This window comes from Magallana gigas, chromosome 7 (assembly GCF_963853765.1).
Source record: "Magallana gigas chromosome 7, xbMagGiga1.1, whole genome shotgun sequence".
NCBI lineage: Eukaryota > Metazoa > Mollusca > Bivalvia > Ostreida > Ostreidae > Magallana > Magallana gigas.
This window is the reverse complement of record NC_088859.1, coordinates 17,970,591-17,994,689: the sequence shown is the minus strand read 5'-3', so window position 1 is coordinate 17,994,689 and position 24,099 is coordinate 17,970,591. Positions and strand designations below refer to the sequence as shown.

The 24,099-nt window shown below is 32.3% G+C and overlaps 3 protein-coding genes across 3 annotated transcripts in view; all 3 read right to left on the bottom strand.

Moving 5' to 3' along the window:
* LOC136269892 (cadherin EGF LAG seven-pass G-type receptor fmi-1-like) overlaps positions 1–14,583 on the bottom strand; it is a 19,457-nt gene extending 4,874 nt beyond the window's left edge. Inside the window, exons 1-4 of the mRNA XM_066065615.1 lie at positions 14,442–14,583; positions 12,910–13,021; positions 8,811–8,939; positions 8,436–8,615 (exon numbers count right to left, since the gene is read on the bottom strand). Coding sequence (XP_065921687.1) covers positions 8,436–8,615; positions 8,811–8,939; positions 12,910–12,951 — 351 coding nt within the window. The 5' untranslated portion in view covers positions 12,952–13,021; positions 14,442–14,583. The remainder of the gene's footprint in view (positions 1–8,435; positions 8,616–8,810; positions 8,940–12,909; positions 13,022–14,441) is intronic.
* On the bottom strand, positions 13,010–16,730 carry LOC136269674 (protocadherin gamma-B7-like). The gene is made up of 7 exons (XM_066065095.1): positions 16,692–16,730; positions 15,940–16,137; positions 15,536–15,664; positions 15,111–15,293; positions 14,773–14,901; positions 14,442–14,624; positions 13,010–13,021 (listed from the first exon to the last, which is right to left on the bottom strand). Exons 1-7 carry the CDS (start codon positions 16,728–16,730, stop codon positions 13,010–13,012), a joined length of 873 nt encoding a protein of 290 aa, XP_065921167.1.
* LOC105324626 (protocadherin Fat 4) overlaps positions 15,143–24,099 on the bottom strand; it is a 25,751-nt gene continuing 16,794 nt past the window's right edge. The window contains exons 19-31 of the mRNA XM_066065614.1: positions 23,885–24,067; positions 23,528–23,656; positions 23,201–23,383; positions 22,907–23,029; positions 22,336–22,521; positions 20,845–20,973; positions 20,434–20,616; positions 20,139–20,273; positions 18,426–18,719; positions 17,503–18,090; positions 15,940–16,137; positions 15,536–15,664; positions 15,143–15,293 (exon numbers count right to left, since the gene is read on the bottom strand). Of these exons, the coding sequence (XP_065921686.1) occupies positions 17,863–18,090; positions 18,426–18,719; positions 20,139–20,273; positions 20,434–20,616; positions 20,845–20,973; positions 22,336–22,521; positions 22,907–23,029; positions 23,201–23,383; positions 23,528–23,656; positions 23,885–24,067 (1,773 nt within the window). The 3' untranslated portion in view covers positions 15,143–15,293; positions 15,536–15,664; positions 15,940–16,137; positions 17,503–17,862. The remainder of the gene's footprint in view (positions 15,294–15,535; positions 15,665–15,939; positions 16,138–17,502; positions 18,091–18,425; positions 18,720–20,138; positions 20,274–20,433; positions 20,617–20,844; positions 20,974–22,335; positions 22,522–22,906; positions 23,030–23,200; positions 23,384–23,527; positions 23,657–23,884; positions 24,068–24,099) is intronic.

Here is a 24,099-nt window from a genome sequence, read left to right as displayed (position 1 = left end):
TACTAAGAATAAGGATTGTACATGATTATGGCTTACATGCTCCTATATGTACACAGTTTATAACTTAATTTAGATTTCCATTGTGTTTTTATTACCTAAAATTAGAAAAACAAAACTGGCATAAACTTGCTTTTTTCAGATAGTTTCTTTTTTCGCATTTGAGGGTAGGCTGGACAAAACACTGTACACATGAAAGATGCGTTTATCCAAGAAAAAAAAAAGATCAATAATGACTGAAAAAAGTTTGTATTGGAGTCTGTTCTTTTTGTTTCTGATTGGAACAAAAGGCCCATGGGTCACATCGCTCACTTGAACAACAGTTTATTGAATTATTTTATATCAGTTTTAAAAAAATATTTTCCCTTTAAATTTCTGTTATACTTTGAATCCCTCTTGGAGCCCAAGTATTGGTCTGGGATCATGATTTTAACAATTTAAAATCTTAATTTTTTGCGATCGACAGAAATACACACAAAATTACCAATTTTAATCGTTTTTGTCTTCGGGATTAAATAACACAGAACTCCACTATCCGAAAGTCGATCCCCTGTGATTTTAACAATATAGAATCTACTTTATTTTAGGATGCTTGAATAGTAATATCACAAATTGTAGCATTGTATTTTTTGAGAAGAGGATTTATTAAACAATTTTCCTTTATATTTCAACGTTAAAATTTAAACCCCTCTTAGGACCACAGTATTGGTCCGGGAGTCACGATGGTAGCCATTTAGAATTAACATTATTTGAAGATGCTTGCATAGTAACCTCATAAATTTTATCATTGTAGTTCTTGAAAAGAAGATTTTAAACATTTTCTCTATATATTTCTATGTTTAACTTTGATCCCCTCTTGAGGCCCCAGCATTAGTGCGGGGGTCATGATTTTAACAATTTAGAATCTTCATTATTTTAAGATGCTTAAATAGTAATCTCACAAATTTAACTGCTGTAGTTCTTAAGGATTACGTTTACTCAGGGTTTGAGATTTGAAAAATATTTTTACAAAGTTCAATATCTGAAGTCCAAAGTTGTTTTAAACACACAAAACAACAACGTTATTAACAAATATCGATATTAATATCCATTATTTGTTTATTTGAGGAAGATATGCTCCGACAAAGGTAGATTAAAATTGAAACAGAAGAAATTCGGACTTCATTTTTTCATTTTCTTGTTTTCTCTTAAAAACTTTCTGTTGCAGTGTAATTGCAAAAGTTAAGGTTTTATGTGTTTTTTCATATCATTTTACATATTTTATGGTTGTATTTACTCGTATATAAATTTATATCACTGGCTGGCACGCGATTGGAAATATCTTTAAAATACATAAAATCGATTCAAGATAAAATATCTCGAAATTTTGATCATTGACCTTATATAATGTAAATGACAAAATAATACAGACAATTAAAACAGTTTTAAGCAATCAATCGTTTGGAGCTCCTATTAGTCAGTTTTTTTTTGTAAAACTCGATCTAAAATAGGTACAATTTTGAAAATTGATAGAGGAAATTTTGACAAAATTAAACTTAAAATATGAGCTTAAAACGATTCATTCAATTATAAAATTAGTAAAGCTATTCATATTTTATCTTTTCCCAACCTACAAATTGATTTATTATTTTTGATAATTAAAAAATAAAGAAAACTTTGAAAATGGTGGACAATATTGACAAATTTTGACAATTTTTTTAAAAAACCTTTAGAGGTCACTAGCAGAAAAAGTAGGTCATTGACCTAGTTATTTGAAAGTGAAAATAGCACCACAATAGTGGGGCTACAATGAACAATAAGTAGTTTTTCGTTCCTATTAGTGGATTTTTTTCGCCCCTGAGTAAACGTAATCCTTATATAAGATTTTAGATATTTTCCTTTTATATTTCTATGTTTAACTTTGACTCCCTCTTGGAGCCCCAGTATTGATCGAGGGGTCACAATTTTAACAATTTAAACTCTTCACTATATATATACAAGCTTTAATTTGGTGTAAATATTTGCATTTCTGCTGCAGTGGTTCTTAGGAAAAAGTTGTTTATATGATACACACCCTTTTTTTTAACTGGTTCGCATTAATCTCCCTTTTAAAAAGAGTTTCACCCTTAGAATCCCCTTCCCATAAGGATGCTTTGTACTAATTTTGGTTAATTTGGCCACGTGGTTCTAGAGAAAAAGTAAAAAATGTGAACGTTTAAAGACAGACGGATGGACAGACGGACGGACGACGATCAAGAGATGATCAAAAAGTTTACTTGAACCTTCGGTTCAGGGGAGCTAAAATGAATTTATATGTTTATATTATACTGAAAAACTAAAGTTTTCTATCACAAATAAATGAGAGAAGTGTTAAAAAATACATTTAGTGTCACCTTTCCTACAAACTGACGAAACAGTTTAAAGATGTGAAATACTAGTTCCAACGTATTTTTGAACACTAGACATTCATCCGTGCAAGCACAAGTTGGGCAAGATGGACACGATTTGAGAAAATTACTGGAAATGTATGCTAAAACCATGCGATCTTTAACCAGATATCTGATAAGCATAATAAAACAAATATAAACAAAAAAGTTTAATATTTTATAATCTTGTAATACAAATTTATTATTGCAATGCAGCTAACTAAACCTTTTAAAAACTTGTTTTCAAGTTTAATCCATATATTATGGTACTGTGGTACAGATGGGTGGGGTAGGTTCTCCTTCATTGTTTTCAATGGTGTCATATATGTAAATGCAAAACATTTTTGAGAGTTAATTTTGATCAACCCTCCTGTTCAGTTATTTTGACAAAACGGAAGCATAGCAATGTTTGGACCTAATCACAAATCATGTTAAATCATCACGGCTGACAAAATATAATACTTGAAAATAATCGATAAATTCGATGTATTGTACATAGAAACATTTTGCAAGGAAATCTATTTATGAATACATTGAAAATATTCAATTTTTTTATATGGTACAAACAATTTATCAAGTTCTATAAGTTGGTTCCCAAACATCGCTCACCTGAGCAACAATAGGCATGATAAAATCAGCTTAATGGAGTAATAATAAAAAAAATGTGGACAATGTATGTATTACATGTAGATCTTGTATAAATAAAAGTCCCCGGATATTCTTGTGTTTATCATCCTGTCCCAGATGATTTTCTAGTCAAATCACATGTTCAGCCTTGCCGTTCTCAAAAAGTTCCTAAACAATTGTTTATAAACGGTATATAAACCTACATTACACTCTGAACCTCTTGTGAGGTCTCGGAATCGTCCATGAGCTTAAGTCAAAACAATTTTACAGATCTGTCAAAATGCTTGCATATAAGTAAAACCATACATGATAACATTTCAGTTTTTGTGAATGATTAAAATGATTTCCTTTGTACAACTAGATCCCCAATGTGGCCCCACCCTACACCTCAAGATTTTGATTTTAACGAATTTGAATCCACACTATCTGAATTTTGCTTTCAACAAAGTTACAGCTTTTCTAGGCAAACGATTTTTTAGAAGATGTAAAGATTTTTCTTTATACATTCCTACATAAACATTTGTCCTCCCCCCCCCCCCCCCCGTTGTGACCACATCTTACCCCCGGGGATCATGATATTAACAAACCTGAATCTACACAACCTGACAATGCTTCCACACAATTATCGGCTATCCTGTTTGATTAGTTTCTGAGAAGAAGATTTTAACAGACTGTTCACTATATACAGAAAGATTCGCCCCCATTGTGGTACCATCCTTTCCCAGGGAGTCATGATTTTCACAATTTTAAATGTACACTACCTGAAGATGCTTCCACATAAGTTTCAGCTTTCCTGGCAAAATGGTTCTGGCTGATTGATTTTTGAGAAGATTTTTTAAAGATTTTCTACATAAATATTCCAACGTAAAACTTCCAAACACCCCCCTCCATTGTGGGCCCCACCTTATCCCCGGGAATCATGATTTTCACAACTTTGAATTAACACTACTTAAGTATGTCTTCTCATAAGTTTCAGATTTCCTGGCTGGTTGGTTTCTTTGAAGATTTTCAAAGATTTACTCTATTTATTCCTTTGTAAACTTCGACCCCCCTCCCATTGTGGGCCCGCCCTACCACTGGGAGTCATGATTTTCACAGCTTTGAATCTACACTACCTAAGGATGCTTCCTCAAAGGTGTCAGATTTTCTGGTCAAATGGTTCTTGAGGAGAAGATTTTTAAAGATTTCTCAAAAATGTTTAATATTTCCTAATTATCCCCCCTTGTGAAATGGTGTGGTCCTTAATTTTTACAACGTTGAATTCCCTTTGCCTAAGAATGCATTGTGCCAAGTTTGGTTGAAATTAGTCCAGCGGTTCTGGAGAAGATGTTGAAAATGTGAAAAGTTTACGGACAAACGGACGGGCAGACGGACAACAGACAAAATGTGATCAGAAGATCTCACTTGAGCTTTCTGCTCAGGTGAGGTAAAAAAAATCGTTTGCTGTCATTGATTACGAAAGCGCCGCTGGCATACTATCCGATCTTAATATAAAATCGTGACTGGCGAACACTCTATTAAACCTTTATCTACAAAACCACTGTTATTTGTTTGTTGAAAATTGAATTTAATCTTTTAACGTGTAATAAATCAATTATCCACCATAGGGAAATATTTTGATTACTGATGCGCCATGCATGGTCAAGTTTGATGACGTAATTACATTTTTATACACAAAAAATCATGTAAGAAAAACCGAATCCTATTCATGTAAGAAAAAAATGTGTGAAAAAATTCAAACAAAATTGAGTTACTTCCGGTTTTTTCGCATACGAACAAAAATCGCATATGAATATCGTTGGTTTTTAAACAAGAGGCTCAGGGGCCACATCGCTCACCTGAGCAACAATTGTCTTAATTCTGATCAAATTAGCATAACAGTATCAAAATATCTTGACAACTAAGAACAGTAGATCTTGCTTAAAAAAATTGAAAATCTGCCAATTTTTATCCACCTCTTTTTTTTTTTTGTAAATACCAAGCCCCTTTTGTTGTTGTACCTGTAAGAAGATTGTTCTCTATTCTTATATACCCCCCCCCCCATTTCGTGGCCCCACTTTTCTCTAGGGAATCATTGTTTCATCAAACTTAAATCTGCATAACCTGTGCTTTCACACTAAGTAATGAAGTTTGGACCGAAAACTTTCCCAGAATACTTTTAAAGATTTTCTCTATATATTCCTTTGTAAAAATTCAAACCGCCCTACCCCCAGGGACTCTGATTTTGCAAACTTGAATTTACACTACCCGAGGATGCCTCTACACAAGTTTAAGCTTTTCAGGCCAAATAGTCTTTAAAAAGAAGATTTTTAAAGATTTTCTCTATATATTCCTATGTAAAAATTCACCCCCATTGTGGCCTCACCCTACCCCTGAACTATTATTTAAACAAACTTGAATCTAAACGATCTGGGGATGCTTCCACTCAAATGTGGGCTTTCCTGGCCTAATAGTTTTGAGAAGAAGATTTTTAAAGATTTTCTCTATATATAAAAATGTTTCCCCCATTGTGGCCCTGCCCTACCCCCAGGGACCATGATTTGAACAAACTTGAATCTACATTATCTGAGGATGGTAACACGCCAATTTGAGCTTTCTTGGCCAAAAAGTTTTTAAAAGAAATTTTTTTAAAGATTTTCTCTATATATTCCTGTAAAAAAATATATCCCCCAATTGTGGGCCCACCCTACCCCCGGGGACCATAATTTGAACAAACTTGAATCTACACTATCTGAGGATGGTTACACTTTAATTTGAGCTTTCCTGGCCAGATAGTTTTTGAGAAGAAAATTTTTAAAGATTTTCTTTATATATTCCTAGGTAAAACTTGATCCCCCGATTGTGGCATTACCCTACCCCCGGGGACCATGATTTTGACAAACTTGAATCTTCACTACCTGAGAATGCTTCCATTTTAATTTGAGCTTTCCTGGCCAGATAGTTTTTGAGAAGAAGATTTTTAAAGATTTTCTTTATATATTCCTTTGTAAAACTTGATCCCCCCATTGTGGCCCCACCCTCCCCCCGGGGACTATGATTTGAACAAACTTGAATCTACACTACCTGAGGATGCTTCCATTTTAATTTGAGCTTTTCTGGCCTAATAGTTTTTGAGAAGAAGATTTTTGAAAAATACCAACAAATTTTCAATAATTCACAATTATCTCCCCTTTAAAGAGGGCGTGGCCCTTTATTTGAAGAAGATTGAATTCCTTAACCTAGTGGTACTTTGTGCCAAATTTGGTTGAAATCTGCACAGTGGTTCTTGAGAAGAAGATAAAAATGTGAAAAGTTTACAACGACGACAACAACGACGACAACGACATACAACAGACAAATTGTGATAAGAAAAGCTCACTTGAGCCTTTGGCTCAGGTAAGCTAAAAACTAGAGTTTTCGAAATTGACATTTATTTTTATTATTATGTTTCATGTTACATTTGTTGGTGGATTAAAAAATCTGTAATGTTCAAAAATTAAAAAAAAATATCACAAAAGGATGTACAATTTTAGGATTAATTTTCATACGTAAGCAGTTTATTTATACGTTTGTATTGATATAGTCCTAGAATTTTAGTTTCATATATTTCATATCCGTTAACTTTTGAAGGCATTTTTTTTACATATCTCGAACTCTCGTAGTTCTAATTACAGAGTATATTAAATATTACGAAAAAAAATGTTGTCGTTTAGACACGTTTCTATATATACATTAATTTGTTGGTGCATTGTTATTCTGTAATATTCGAAAGCCATGAGATCTGTTATACCAGTGTCATTAAATCTTGATAAGTTTTGAATCTGGGATTAAAATATCATGCGATATTCTCTATCAAGGTTCAATATTTCACTGCAAGATATTTAATCCTTAAATAATTAATAATAATTCATTTATTTTAAATTTTAGAACCCGTCCGTGGTAGCTGTGAAGAATTGACCACCCTATGCATTTTTTTTTTTAGAATTCCAGTCCGATTGGGGGTTCAACATATTATTTTCACATAATATTGACCCCCACCCTCGTTGTTATTGCTATTAGAGAGGGGGTTTGAAATATGCCCCTGTTCAATTTTCGTTTGTTTATGGATAGGAGATTAAAAATAATATGGCCGCAAAACACTAAACCCCCACTCCCCCCTCTTCACATATTTTCTATAAATATTCATTAGAAAAAGGGTTTTTTTATGCCAATTTAAGGGTTCATCAAAACATAAAATTCCTAACTATAAAAAATCACAAAATTTCTATAGTTTGTGGATTTAATAAGGTATACGTTTACTCAGAATGAAAAAGAATTTTACTGATAATAATAAAAACCATCTATTGTGTGTTAAAAACCTATCATTGTAGTGTTATTTTTCACTTTCAAAAAAGTAGATCAATGACCTACTTTTTGAGATAATAGCCTTTGAATATTTTTTTTGAAAATCCCTAAAAAAATTTACACTTTGAGTTGAGATTTTCGTAGTTGTGAAAATAATACATATTGCTTAACTATTTTAAATATGAAATACAGTTAATGTATGTCAATGACACTAAACAGACACAAAGCATTTAGTTTTCTTTTACAATTTTTATAAATATTCCAGTCCGAATTTCCTCAATCAGTTTTAAAATTCCTACCATTTTGATTCACTTTCACATAAAAGTGAAAGATGAAATTACTAAAACATTTATATCATCTAACTAGGTATATTGACATTACTCTGCAGGTAGAAAACTTATATGAGGTTTATGATCAAAATTTTGATATATTGTCTCTTTTATCGTTCTTAAACATTTTTCAATATTTTTGTAGTGTGTGCCATTCAATTATCTAAACAAAATAGTGAGATAAAGCCAACAGAAAATATGAAAAATTATATTGACTAACAAATAAAATCCCAACTTTGAATACTACACTACTACCAACAATATTTCAGTGAAAATCACTATCTGAAAATTTCAGTCCAAATCTTCTCTTTTCTGGCTAAAATCCAACCTTTTTTAGCCTAATTGCATAATATAGTAAAAATATCGATTGGTATGTATGTAATAATGCATTTCATAAATACTTGTAGTGTTTAGAACAAATTTTACTCATGACATTGAACTTTATAACAATCCGAATTTGAGAACTCAAACCCTGAGTAAACAACTGAATTCTTCATTGTAATACTTTGGATGCGTATAATCCTAAGCTTTGAGTCACATTATTTGTACATTATGGGAATACTCATTCCTTAAACCAGAAATTATTCACTAATAAATAAAAAAAATCTCGTGAGTACTTTAGTTACTTTGATTATTCAGAATTTGTTTTCCTTTCTCTTTTTCTATAACATTAATCGAACACTATCTCGAATCCCCCTCCCAAACACACTTTACGCAACTTTTTGGACAACCCTATTATACTTCTCTAACTTACACTTGCGTTTGCTGGAAAGACTTGTAAAATTCTGCTGCCCACAGGTGTGATTTCCGGTAACTGCACAACATAAATTGTCTGAGAAAATTCAAAGGTTGCTGGCTTGCGCTTGACGTTGATTATTACTTCTGATGTTGCTTTGCTATTGTGATTTTTTGTGTCATACACAGCAATTAATAACTGAAATATAATTAAACAGTCTTACACAAATATTTTATGCATTTTCAAAACATTATTTTCAGTATAATTTTCTTAATAATGAAATAAATTCTCGTGTTATTATTATGCTTGAAACAATTTTTTGTCTTCCGCAGTACTGAACTAATAGTATGTACACGTATATTCTAAAATAAATATTTTTAAAATGTGGTTTACAGTGTATATTTCAGTTGCAATTCGGTCTTCTTTGAGGTCTCGGATAATTCGGATAACTCCAGAATATTTATCAACATCAAAAAATGAAGGAGCTGGATAAACGCCAACAATTTCATATTGAATTTTGCCCTGAAAAAGAGTAAGACAAATTTCTTAAACAAGAGGCCTATGGGCCACATCGCTCAACTGAGCATAATAGCCATAAAACTATAAGCTTATATATTAAATATCTTGACAACGTAGTAGAATAGATCCTTCGAATTCATATTGAACACTACAGTTCTCAAGATCTTAACCAAACTGATTGTGAATCGAAAATATGTCAAAAAATTAAGAAAACAATGTATCATACGTATAATAACGTTTGAGTCTTTGAGATAAATTGAGATAAAATTCTAATGTAAATTTGACACCCCCCCCCCATGAACTTGAATCAACCCTATCTGTTCCTTTCATTAGAGTAACAGCTTTCTATGCAAATGTTTTTTAAAGTTTTTTAATACATTACATGTATTCTTATGTGTTTTTCTGTTAAATTTTGACACCTCCACTATTTGTGGCCTCAAACTACCCCTCGGCATTTTCTGGCCTATAAGTTTTTGAGAAGATTTTTTAAAAATTCACTATAAAGTCCTATGCAAAAAATTCAAACTCTAATTTCTATCTCCACCCGACCTCCGGGATAATGATTTAAACTTGCTTGAATTCAAGCTTCCTCAAGATATATCCATGCAAGTAAGAGTTTTTCTGGCTGATTGGATTTTGACCCGAAGGTTCCTTTCTTACTTTTTATTTATAAATTACACTGCAAGAATTTAACACACACCCCTCCCCACAATTGTAACCCCACCCTATAATAAAACGATTATTAACACTGAAAACAGCCAATTTAAATTACAAAACATAGTTTATCTTATAAATATAGTTTCTCGATTGTGAAACTATGATTAACAACTCTTAATTATACTAAACGAATGTAAATTATTTTACAGATGTGAATCTACATTTATCACAAAAATCTATAGTTAACGTTATTCACAGACAGATAAACTTTACAACCGTTAAATATGGTTTTGCAGATGAAAACTATAGTTAACGGATCGTTAGTTATAGTAAATGAATCGTTTACTATAGTTTACAGTTCGTAAACTATAGTTAACAATAAACTATTTTTAACTATAGTTAAGCGTACGTTAACTACAGGTATAGTTAACAGTCGATAAACCAAGTTTATCATATGTGAAAACTTATTTAACGCCGTTAATCTATATTCCACATCTGTAAACAACACTAAACGCAGTCATCTATGTTTTAGAAGTGAAAAACTATAATTTAAACTGAATAAAACCATTTGCGATTACAAAACATAATTTATCTGATAATTATAGTTTCAAGATTGTGAAACTATGATTAACCACTCTTAAAGCAATATGAGCTGTATTTTTTTTATAATTTTATTTTGCTGCAAAAACTTCTTTTGTAGGATAAGTCTGCATGTAACTTGAACTTTTATAATAAAAAAATATCATTAATTTTTGTCAAAAGAAAGATTTCTCTTCTAAATAATATATAGCAAGTCAATTTTTGTACAGGACGACAATAATTATATTTTACTTCAAATAAGCTTCTTAATGGCTTTTTCCTAAAATAAAAAAAAATAGGGCTAACAGAAATTTTAAAAAACACGCTATTTTCAGTCATTTTTGTAGTAAATAATATTTTCGTTAAACAAAATTTCAGCATGAAAATTGCAGCTTATATTGCTTTAACTATAGTTAACAAATGTAAATTATAGTTCACAGATGTGAATCAATATTTATCAACTAAATAATGTTATTTGAAGACAGCCTTCTACCTCATATTTTGTCTGAAATATTTACTTCATCCCGACCGGGACACTCCTTTATAATTGCAGAAAATTGGCACAATGATATTTTATGTAAAATAAGACCCAAAAGAGAAAAAAAACACCTAGCAGAAATACCAAAAACATCATATTCATTTAGCTAGATTATTTAAATCGTTAGATTTGTATAACAATGTTATCCACAGAAAGTCCACAACTCGATATCTGATTTACAAGATTTATAAAAAACTCCGAAACTTATACAAAATTCCGCTGCTTCGGTATGTAGTGGTGAGAGTGCTTTGACTGTCGCTCTAAAATTGCCGAATAATTGAACAAAGTTTGCATTTGTATATAGATAAGTAAACAAACAAAGGCGCCTGACTTTAGAAATATTTCTTTTAACAATACAATGATTTCCCGTCCTATAATAATAACAAGGTTCGTCATGGTCGCAAGTTTGATTGGTTTTAGGCAAGCTTATATGCCACAATTTTCTGGCTGCGATTCTTGCATATTTGATAAGTACTTCGTAGGTTCACTACCTACTACTTTCTGTTTAAACTTGAGCATTATCCACAGAATTTGACGACAACCTTTTCTAATTAAATACTATACATACTCAGAATTCCAACTGCAAAAGAGGACGACAGTGAATGATTCAAGGTATACTCTGAGGTAGACTGTTCCTGATTTGCTGTTGTTTTTGTTAAAAAGGGAATTCAAAATCAGATTTAAAAACAACGATATAATTAAGAATTTCAATTTTCATAAACATGGAATTGAGATAAAAACTTTTTTTATTTACTGCCACAAGGTAAATTCTATTTTCAACATACATGCAACAGCCATGCATTATTTCATAGGATTATATTGGTGTGAGATATTCATCAACTGTAGAAAGATCAGGTAAGTTTATGATGATTAACACTAAGACACCTTTGAAGGAATTAATTTTACATTAGTTTGAAATGTGACTCGTTTTATCATTAAGTACAAACATTTCAAAACATGTAAAACAGTTACATAGACATTCCCACAGAGCCGGATAACATGAACAAGGTCATAAAACGAGGTTCTTCAATCTGTATGTTTGTATATTGTTTGGTTTATTGATCACTCCATCGTCAGAACCCACGGGTTTTCTATCCGTTACACTGTTGATATATTAGACAGCCGTGTTTACCCTATTCAGATGCAAAGCTCAATCATGAAGTTTGGTTAGTATTGATGTGATTAAATAATAAAATAGCAGAATGAGTTGTGAACTTTGCTGTGGTTGAAGAGATGTACGATTCAACCGTCAATCCCTTTAATGCTTAAGAAACTCATCCGCGAACTAAACGGTCAATTATTATTTGCCTTAAGTTCCGTATCTCATTCCACAAATCGACAAATCGATCCAACTACTAAACCCGGGCAAGAATATTTTAACCAATAACAGTGTTTATTGTCTGAAATAAATTTCTGATTATAGAGGATTTAATTTGCGTATTTTTGATGTTATAATAACTTAAATACATTAAAACTTTCTGCACTCTTTTCTTTTGCATAGATTCAATCGATGTGTTCTACTCGCCAATTCCGGTTTAAATCTTTAGCTGACAGTAAAGTAATATACGGGGTCACGTACGTGCAAGGGATTTTATAAAGCTGTGCTGTGAAAATCTCAATCATGCACTCTTCTACTAAGCAACACTATCTCATTATCTACTGGGTAAAAAGCAATCCTTATTTTACAATGTAAGGATTTAAAAAAGGTACTGAGTATATGTGTATATTGACCTTGTTCTAAGTGGTATTCTAAATATGGAGGGTGGTAATGCTGTGCCAAATTTTAATTTGAGTAAGAAAATCATTTGATGAAGTGATAAAAGTACATAAGTGATATGTCATAAAAATTTCGAAAAGTGTTTACTTTTCAAACGTCAAATCACCGTCAAATTTCAGAAGAAACTGTTGCTAGTTGGGCATTTCTTCTCATGAAAGACGCTTTACCTTGAGTTAGTACATGTAATCATACAGCAGATAAAATGCATTTTGTACCTAAATGTAATGCGTTTTTATTTATTAGAAAAAAAATACTTAGATCCTAGATTTTGAGAAGGGCCAATACTTTTTAAATTTATGTTCACTTTAATACTAGTACTTTATAAACTCAATTTTGTTTACTTTTACTTAAGATTTGTTAATCGGATAGCCCTCCTTGAATATTTCAACTTTTTTTTCGCATCTTTAGAATTTATACTGTACCTTTGACTTTGTACCAACAAATGTGAACATATTGATGTACATTGATGGTGCGCGTGAAGAAAATTGAAGGAAGTAATTTTATTATCCTTTATGATCATAGTTACAGGATTGCCTAAAACATAGACAAAATATTAAACAAATGTAAAATAAACACATTGAAAGTAAGTTGACTAACGATAGTTATAATGATACTAAACAGTGATTTTAGATAAAGCTGTACAGACATGGCAATGTTGTTTTCACAGTCTTTATAATTAACAACCACTGACAATATCCCTTTAGGATCCCAGCCCCGGGACCTGAACTGTTTCAAATTTAACATGACGAGATATCAATGTCCCAAAAGATAGAAGAGGCCCATGGGCCATATTGCTCACCTGAGAAACAATAGATATAATAAAATCAGCGTAATTGAGTAATAATACAAACTGGACAATGTACAATAATAAATGTAGATCCTGTATAAATTAAAGTAAATTCCCCCCTGGTTATTCTTATGTTTATTATAATTATTCCCTTTCTAACAGGATGATATTAATAGTCATATCACATGTTTAGTATTGCAGTTCTCAAATATATCCTTTACAATTGTTTATACAAGTACAACTTTAACCCCCCGCATATTGTGACCGCATCCTACCCCTGGGGATCATAATTTTCACAACTTTGAATCTACACTACCTTAGGATGCTTCCAAACAAGTTTTAGCTTTACTGACTGATTAGTTTCTGAGAAGAGGATTTTTAAAGATTTACTCCATACATTCCTATGTAAAAATTCGAACCCCCATGTATCTCCACCCTACCCACGGGCTGCCGGCTCGGGGGTAATGATTTTTACAACTTTGAATCTACACTACCTGAGGATGCTTCCACACAAGTTTTAACTTTCCTGAATGATTAGTTTCCGAGTAGAAGATTTTTTAAGATTTACTCTATATATTCTTATGTAAAACAGCTTTCCAGGTCTAATGGCTCTTGAGAAAAAGCTCAAAACGTTTTATAAATTTCTCAAAAAATTTCAATAACTTCTAATTATTTCCCCTTGTAAAAGGGTGTGGTCCTTAGTTTTCACACCTTTGAAATTCTTGATTAAAAGATTTTTGAAAAAATTTTGAATTTTTCTCAATAATGTTCAATAACTTCTATTTACCTCCCCTTGAAAAAAGGACGTAGCCCTTAGTTTTCAGACCTTTGAATTCCCTTTGCCTAAAGGTGATTTGTGCCAAGTTTGGTAGAAATTGGTCGAGTAGATTTTGAGAAGCTCAGGTGAGCGAAAAAGCTAAATGATACTCAAAGGGAGGATATAAAAAGAGCGGTGTTTAATCTTTTTAACATTAATTGCTTCTGGGAAGAACTTTAACAACTTTCAAATATAAACACAAGACGCACGACAGACGATGCAGAGGAAGGACGAAATCAAATAGCAATATCTGACCTATAAAATACATATTTTCAAATGTTATAGGAGCAGTCTATATAATCCTAATATATTTATCAACGTTGATTAGAATGTAATCTTTAGCAACTAACCCTCCAATTTTCTGTTGCTGATGCAGCATAAACTGAATCACCAACTGTCCTGGTCTCACTAATGGTAATTGTAGCTGGAAGATTCTGGAAACTTGGTGGGCTGGCATCCCTGAAAACAGTGATTGTTATGGTCTTTCTGTTGGTTAGTGGAGATTGTTCATTATCTACAGCCTCAATCAAAACCTAGAAGGACAATTTCAGATTTTAAAAAAATGTATTATCAATGAATGAAACAATAAAGTAACATATATGAATTCCCATTCTCAGTGGCGAAAAGTTTTTTTAAGTTGGGAGAATTAAATTCTTTTCCACATAAAAAACCTCAACTTACATTGTAAGTTGTAGTAAGGTCTGGGTCATCTTTAAGAGACTTTTTCAGGGAGAGAACACAGGTATTGGGATCAACTTGGAAGTACTCAACAGATTTGGTATCTCCAATGATGGAGCAAGTGATCTTGGACTAGGAAAAAAAAGAATGATAAATAGATAACAAAATTAATGTATGCACGTTTCATTTAGTAATTTGGCTGTCAAAGAGTGCATCTACACTACTATTTCCAACCACAGAAAAATTATCCATTCGTTCAATATTTATACAAATTTTTTGGGGGGGGTAAAAATCACAGATTACAAGTGGTAAATTAAATCTTAGGTCTTAATGGTACTGACACTGTCTTGATCAGTAACATTTTGTGGCATGGACCAGAAGTCTGTACTTGTTGTTTCGGGAAGCTCGATAGAGTCAGACTGTGGAAAGAATCTGGGACCATTCAAGTTTCTCTGCACATCTATTGTCACTGTAGCTGTACTTCTAAGGTCTGGCTTATCTGTTCCATAGGTCAATATTAGAATCTAAAAATATATTCACAACATTGCAGGACATAACAGTTATTCAATATCTCAATCCACAGCACATTATTATTATCTAAGGTACTGTATTCTTGGTTTTCAATCTATGACAGCACATTTAAGAAACTATAGATGATAAAAAACAATATTTTTTTTATTTCTTAATGATGAGTTTCGAAAAAGAGTTATAAAGATTTTCACTTCTGACTTCAACAAGACTTGTTGAATTCACAAGCATGAATTACCTTGTATTGAGTGGTCTTCAATCCATCCAAGCGGAGATCCTGAATAACACTGATTTGTCCTGTGAGACGATCGACGCCAAAGAAGCTCTGAGCTGGATATTCACCATTGATCTCATAGACCAATGTATCCTTTGAAGGGAAAAAGCACTCATAATGTAACATTAAGACCAAAACATTTCAAATACATTATTAGAACATAATCTTCATATGTATATATTATATTTCTGTTGTTGTACATTGAAGAATCAAAATGCATAAACATCTTGATGTTGTAATGCTGATCCTGAAAGTGCTTATGAGAGATGAGAGAACCAATACAGTGCCTGCAGTTTCTTTTCAAATAAATCTTATTTTTAAATTTTAAATTTTCTTTTTGACAACAGAAACACTAATGTTTGGCTTACGGGACTATGAGGTGCTGGAGTTCTGGTGGCAGAAATACGATTTTCTACAACGGTATTAACAGGCACATCTTCCCTGATATTAACGTTCAGATTCTGGTTACCAAACACTGGATTAGTTCCCCTTACTACATTGATCACCAGGGTAGCTGTGTCTGTTTTGGGTGTTGGATAACCATTGTCTGTCACACTCAAAGTACACTGAAATGTCAAATATTATCACTGAGAGGCAAGTCATTTTAGTGGGAATGCATGTCTTTTGTAGCAGAGATGAGAACTATGAAATTGGAAACCCACACATTTAATAAAACAAAGAAAATTTAATTGCTTGGTTGTAATTTCAATGTCCATGTATCTTTAATTCCATCAAATTATAAGTTCAATTGCCAAATATAAAATGTTACCGACTGTTTCACAAATCTAAATTGTACTTTAAGGTGGCTCTATACACCACTTTTTAATGACGCAGTACTCAAAAAAGTATATCTGGAAGCATGCAATTAAGGTACTGGCTGATTTAAACTGAGGCGAATTGCATGGGGACCGCTCTTTTGAAAAAATTGTTAAATGAATAGATTTCATTTGATAATTGGAAAATCATTACTTTCACGTAATATGGCATGTGACACCTGCACGTTGTGTGGTATTATTTATCGAAATAAACAATAAAATCAAGTATAATTTTTAAATAGTATCTTTCCCATCATCGATATTTTTAACACTGTAGCGCAGTGGGTTAGTGGGTCACTACAAACCTCTAGGCCATGAGTTCGGTTCGGTTGAGAACAATACATTTTTTAACTTTCCAAAAACTTCTAAAACGTATTTTTTTGGTTGAATACTGTGAAAGAAAATTCTAAACCGGTGAAATTATTTCAATCATAATTTTAATGCACATTAATATCGACACCTTAAGGGGATGGGAGGGTTGCTTTGAATTTCTCTTAGCTTTGGATACATAAATCCTATTAGCCTTGTCAAGTTCCCCCTTTATTTATTTGACTTAGTTTTGCATTAAAGCGAATATATTCACTTATATAATGAAACATGTATATATCATTCCAACATTATATTTAGGAAATTTTCTTCAACTCAGAAATGAAAAGTCCCCAAGGTGTTTGGGCCTTGGGACATAAGAACGATAACACTTACGTGAGGAAATTTCATACCAAATAAAATTTAAATATTTTTTGTATTTATTTGCAATGATTTTCATTCAAAATGTTATGTCACATTTATTAAAATACATTTTTTTATAACATCAAGAACAATTTTGAATGTTAAGAAGTGTTATATTTTTTTCTGTGTCCGAAGGAAATATTCATCATATGACATAAAAATTTCTCTCAATTTGTTAATTGCTGTATTTTTCAAAAACACGACAAAAAAACATTAAAAAATTCTTTTAAAATACCTAGAATATCCCTATCATCATTTTAATATTTAATAAGTATATGTTTTGTGGTCTTCTATTAAAAATTGGAATAAACTGTAGGTATTTAGAGCCACCTTAATCAATAGTCATGTTTTCAAGTTGAAAAAAATAAGATAATTTGAATGACTTACTTGGAACAAGACATCGTTGGTGGTTTTAAGACTTTTGACCAAAATTATCTCCCCTGTTGCACTGATTATGTAGAAACTGTTCTGGCAATTTGCATCGCCACTTATGCTATATTGAAGTACATCCTAAATAATGGGATGAGATAAGGGTTAACATCAACATTTTCATCGTCCTTATACTGTATCTATAACACATTATTTTTTCAGTATTTTTTTAATCGCATTTAAAAGTATCATTTCTCTCTTTTAACAAATGTTGATAACAAAACACATTGATTTCAGTTTTGATATCATAAAATAACTTTAATTCAAATTCATGCGAAAAGATTCCTTTTTATTTTCAAGGCAATATAGAAAGGAAATTCAAAGTATAAATTGCATGCTATAATTAAGTTGTGCAGTACTATCCTGATCAACGTCTGCAGCCTGAACTTGTAGGACTCGCTGTCCGACGGGATCATCATAATTCACTGAAGTGCTAAAGCTGTCAGGGGTAAATGTTGGTGGATTGATGTTTCTCAGCATTATGACAACCACATCTGTTTCAGCGTACTTGGAGGGAGTGTTCCTCTGGTATGCCCGGACTCTTATCTGAAATGTTTCCACAAAATATATACATTTTACCTCATGCATACACAACTTGAGGATCAATTTAACTTTTAATAGGAAATGTGCTTGCTTGGTTTTGCATGTTATCCCTTCTTTTTAGCCAACAAGAAAGTTGAGATAAAAAAAGTTTTTTTTAGATTATCTTTTTGGAATCATCTTAAATACTATATCAAAAAATGTCAGGTGTCGTCAACATTGTTCATAATCATTCACCAAATATCAGTAAAAGAATTAAAAAAATAAAAAAGATAAAATATTTACATTATTAGTGGTTAAATTGCATCACATAAAAAATATATTTCACCTAAATACAGTACCTTGTATTCCATTGATTTGTCTGTGGTCAAATCCTTCTTGATATGAATGTCTCCGTTCTGTTCCACAAAGAATAGATATGGAGCTAGTGGTTCTCCCACAATTTCATACAAAATGTCGGTAGAGGGGCTAGTCCTAACGGTGATGATACTGGTTCCATTGAGTGTCCTCTCCTCCAGCCGTCTAGTGTAAGGGATGCCCAGGAATACTGGAGGGTTGATTTTGTCCACACCAACGAAAACATTGACCTCCGTTGTTCTTGATGGTCTTCCTGAATCAGTGGCTGCAACCACCATCTAAATAAGTTGTGCGACACAATTAAATCAAAAATCTTGTTTTTGGGGGTGAGTGGGTGGGTTGGTGGGGGTGACATTACATTATGCCAATGAAAAAACATTACATTATGCCAATGAAAAAAATTAAAACTGTAACAGTTTTGGTACATAATTAATTGCAGAATCTGATTTTCTTTTCCACATTTGCTTATTTTTGACAATGACATTATTATTGTCATCTATTAAAGAATATTGCAAACAACAATAAAATCAAGCTATAAACCCGAACTTTCTTTAGAAAGTGCGGGTATAACTATTCTTATTTGCTTTTTCTGAGACATACGAGGGTCAATCAAAAAATACGAAGACTTTTGTCATAGCTATGTAACTTAACGTCATATCATTACTAAATTTGGTAGACAAAATTTAGCAATAGTTTCAGACAATTTGCAAGAAAAAAAGTTAATAAATTTCTTTATTTCTAAAAATTATTTAAAATTTAATCCTGCAAAAATGCGGTCACGGCGCACGGTCAAAATGTGTGTTATGTCAAAAATAAACCATATAATATTGAAAGTATTATCTCTATAAATTTGGCTTAAAACCAAATTATATTGAAACTTCAAATTAAGTATAGTCATGGTATTCTATGTACCAAATAATGATGGGATATATTGTTTTGTCGAACAGATATTAGCAACTAAAGTCAGATTGTCCTCTTTAGAATTGACTAAAAACATCGACGTCGCCTGACGTCACGGCGCAACGAGAAGTACAAATAAAATGGATTTAACTCAGGAAAAAGCCGATACAAGCTGTGAAAATGCTCAATGGTGCAAAAAATAAGTCAACAATTATTTGCAAGTTTGTGTTTAACTGTAATAAATTGTGTGGGGGTGGTGGTCATTGTATTTTGAATATAAAACAGTCCGAAAGAGAGTAGAATATCTGTAAATATTTGGTCATAAAAGAAGTAACGTCAACCGACGTTCAGGGTTATCCTTACTGTAAACTAAGATATACACGGTTAGAAAATGAAAACATTGAAGAACTAACTTATGATTCTCGAGCAAATATGAGCAAATAAGATGTTAAGTGGTTCAGTGCCATTTTAAATTGTAAGAAGAAAGGCACAAGAGATTAAGCGTGATATAAAGATGGGGTATATCTATAGACTGTGCGTGTTTAATTTTGACGTCTTGTTTTGAACGTTACCGTGCGCCGTGGTGACAAAACATGTTGTTTTTATTAAGGGGTAACAAAAATACCCTTTCATCAAATGGACTAAAACTTCGCATATCAATAACATAAGTGTTGGTGCACAGATTAATCTGTTAAGTATGACTTTCATGAAAAATATATGATAGACAGCCGCATTGTCTTCGTATTTTTTGATTGACCCTCGTATAATATTATTTTCTTTTTCCAATAAAATCTTACATTAAACTGTCCAGGTACATCGGGTGCAGTCAAAGGTTTTCTAAGATACAGGCCTCCATTTGCATCAATGTTGAAGTAGACCAAGGCATTGCCTCCCACTGTGTTATCTCGTACAAGGGTGTATGAGATCTGAGTCTACAAAATATATCAGATCTTTACCATTAACATTTTCCAAATCATTTCAATACATGTTCTTATTTAAAAATTGCTCACTAATTAATCATTTTCAAAATTGACTTTGCTGTTAAATGTTTTTTGAATTGTTGAATCTTGTAAAATAACATCTGATCCTCACGCCCTCAGGGTCTGTTGCTGTGATGTTAAGAACTGGTATTCCCATAGAGTATAACTCTGTGATTCTGGTAGAATACGTAGTTCTATCAAACACAGGTGGGTTCACATTCCTGGCCACTGTTATTGTTACATCTGTTAAAGTGTTTTTGCTTGGATCTCTAGAGTCAAAGGCAGATATTCTCAGCTAAAAAAAAAAATATTTTAACTTTTAAATGTGCATTTTTTATGTATCATTCTTAAGAGAACATAAAATTACTGTTAAAAAAAATACATGTATTTTGATTAGGCATTTCAGCATGCCATACCATTTATTAAAATTTTTATTAACCACTACAATTTTAAACAATCAAATTTTTTTATACATATGTACAAAAATGTCTTTGATGAATAGTAGTTAAAAAATTTTTTTTACCACATAGGTTCCAGTTGCGGATTTGTCTTCCTTGAGATCACGGATAATTCTGACAACTCCTGAATCTTTATCCACATCAAAAAATGAAGGTGCTGGATAAATTCCAACAACTTCATACTGTATTCGGCCCTAAAATACAGTGAAATGTTGATAAAAAACTAAAACAACACCTGTAAATTCAAATCCAAAGCTGCATGAATTTTTCTTGTAATTAGCGGATAAACAGAAAATTGGTTTATGAAAGTATTCATATTTTCTTATGCCCCTTTGCTCATATAAAATTGAAGAATTTTGAAAGAATTTTTCTGATTGGGGAAAGAGCCATATTATTTAAAACTTGAATGCATTGAAATAATTGTAATCTGACATGATCAAGCAGGATTGATATAAGGAAGTTTGTAAATAACATGGGACATTGGAATTGATATGTACACAGTATCTATAAGCTAGTTGCAATAGTCTACAAAGAGGGAGATGACAGGATATCATCTATATTTAAAAGTCTAATAGTCTGTATAATTTTAAGTATGCATGGATTTCAATTAAACACAATTCAAGTCGCTCATATCTAAAAAAAAAAATATGCTATTTCTTCACAAGGGGAAATTTTTTACAATAGCTCATACTTAACAACTCTAGTACCCGTTCATCATGCAAACCTCCACATAGTATGCACAATTACCAATATATCATTTAACATGCAACCTTATCCATATTTATGCTATATCGTAGCTAGTCATGCATAACATTAGAAACATTTACATAAGAAACCTTTTCCACTATCATTTCAAACAGTTGAAACGTTCAAACTCTTGATAAAGACACCAAAGTCCAATCTCTCATGAGATACAGATGGACATGCAATTTTAAGATTCCCAAAACTATCACCCCATTGACAGATTGACAGCAGGTCTGACAGCTAACAGTATTCTCATAAAACAGTTTTTCATTCAAGGACCTACATAAAGCCAGAAAGCGCTAGACCAGATGCACTCAAGTATATGTGCACCATAAGATAAAAAGGAAGCCAATTTACACATGGACATCTCCACTTTTAAAAACCAATTACTCATTTTTTTTTCATGTTTAGTTTCCTTCAATCACATTACATTATTAAAACAAAAGATAAGAACTATAAATTGTTTGAGTGGAGTTGTTCACATGGAACAGATACTTTTCTATCGCAGCAAAGTGTATACAAGATGCTTTGGCTTTGTTGCCTGATCTGCCATCCTGACAGACATTACTACTTACTGATCCATCCTATCAAACACAGCAAATCAATAATCGTATCATAAGATGTCACGCAAAGTTCAACAATCAATAATCATTAAATCTAATGCATTAATCAAAAGAAAAGGATCCAGCTAAATTGAAAACAAACATCTTTATTATCAATAACATAATCATATATTAATAATGTTTAAGATGAAAAAAAGCCCATTAATATTCCAGTTCTAAGTGTATTTGGTAAACAGGGATATTTTTTACCCGTATATCAGGATCTATAACTGTGACAGTTCCTAAGGTATGGTTTACAGGTCTCTCTTCATCAGTGTTAAAGTTATACGGGTCATTGATGAAGATTGGTAGTTCCAGATCACGTGCCACGTTGATGGTCACTTGAACTGTGTCCGTTTTTAGAGGCACTCGTCCATCCTCAACTCTTAACTGAAGCTGTAGAAAGAATAAAGCGTTCTGTACACACTTCTGACTAGTTTATTATTGCTGAAACACATATCATAACAATATCTTGTAGTTTGTGCATATCTCAATATATCCCAAGCTTGCTGGTTTGTAATTTTATCATAGAAGAACTTTTCATAAACAACACAGCTTCTAATGAAAAAGGACAGGTTTAAAGGAGTAATTATTGGAATACTTTGGTCTATAAACAAAATATCAACCTATCACCAGTTAATATCATCAACTACTTGACACATATATAAAGTTCAAAACTTGACCAAGTGCCATGCAACTTCAAATCTTAAAAAAAAATCAATTAAGCCCACTGATCGCTTTTTAGCTATGTTAGATAGGTCTACACTGAAATGATACCAACATTGAATGTATTGACAGTTGTTGTGTCCAAGTTCTTGATTAAAATGATCTCGGCAGTGTCTCTGTTCACATAGAAGTATTCCCTCGCTGTGGCATCTCCAGTCAAAAAGTACTGTAACCAATCCTGAAAACCACACAATCCAACATTAATGATTATATCTGTACATTCCAAACTACTCTCAAATACTTCTGATTTTACCTAGACATTTTCAAAGTTTAAATTCTTTAAAACCTAATTCTACTGGTCTATCTTGATACACTTTCTCAGTCACCACAGTAAGAATAAAATACTTACTCCATCGAAATCGGTGGCGCTTGGTTGACCAACAACAGTACTTGGTTGTGTTGTCTCTGTGATGTTGTACACATAGAAACGCTGATTAAATCGGGGCTGATTTGTATTTCTCAGTGCATTGATAGTTAATGTGCTTGTGGTTCGCATATCCATGATTTCCTGGTCATACACAGATATCCGCAACTGCAAAGAGCCAAACAAAACAAATTAAAAGAATAAGATATCACCTTCTTTGTTCTTGTGTGAAGACAAATCTCAGGGTATTTTACCTGAACATACATGTCATTCATCTTTTTGGTTCCTATATTATATTCCTGTAAGACTTACCACATATTGCAATGCTATGTCATTCCAAAATCCTGCCTTTATGCGGATTTCTCCAGTCAAGTTGTTCAAACTGAAGAATGTAGGACCTGAGCCATCTCCAATCAATGTGTACACAAGTCTGGACCCAGGCTACAGAAACAATGTTTGTTTTATTATTCATAATCTTTGTTCCATGTAAAATTAGAAAACAGTTTTATTCCAAAAGGTCAAAATTGGGGGGGGGGGGGGGGAATAGAATGGAGCTCCTAGAAATGTAGCAAATTTCAAAATGCATTCTTCTATTTAACACAATAAGATCCTCAAAGGTCCTCAAATTTTTACTGTCACGTAAGTTTTTTAATCTTTAGAAATAATTACCCTCATATCTGGATCTGTAGCCTTCACTGTGTACACAACTGTGTCTACAGGAGTATTTTCAGACTGGGAATTTACTAAAGGTAGTTCTAAGATCACGGGTGGTTGGTTTCGTCTAATTCTGATGGTCATTGTAGCATTGGCGATCCTTGGTGGACTTCTTTGATCACTGGCTAAGACCAGGAACTAAAAAAACCCACTATATATAGTTCTATATA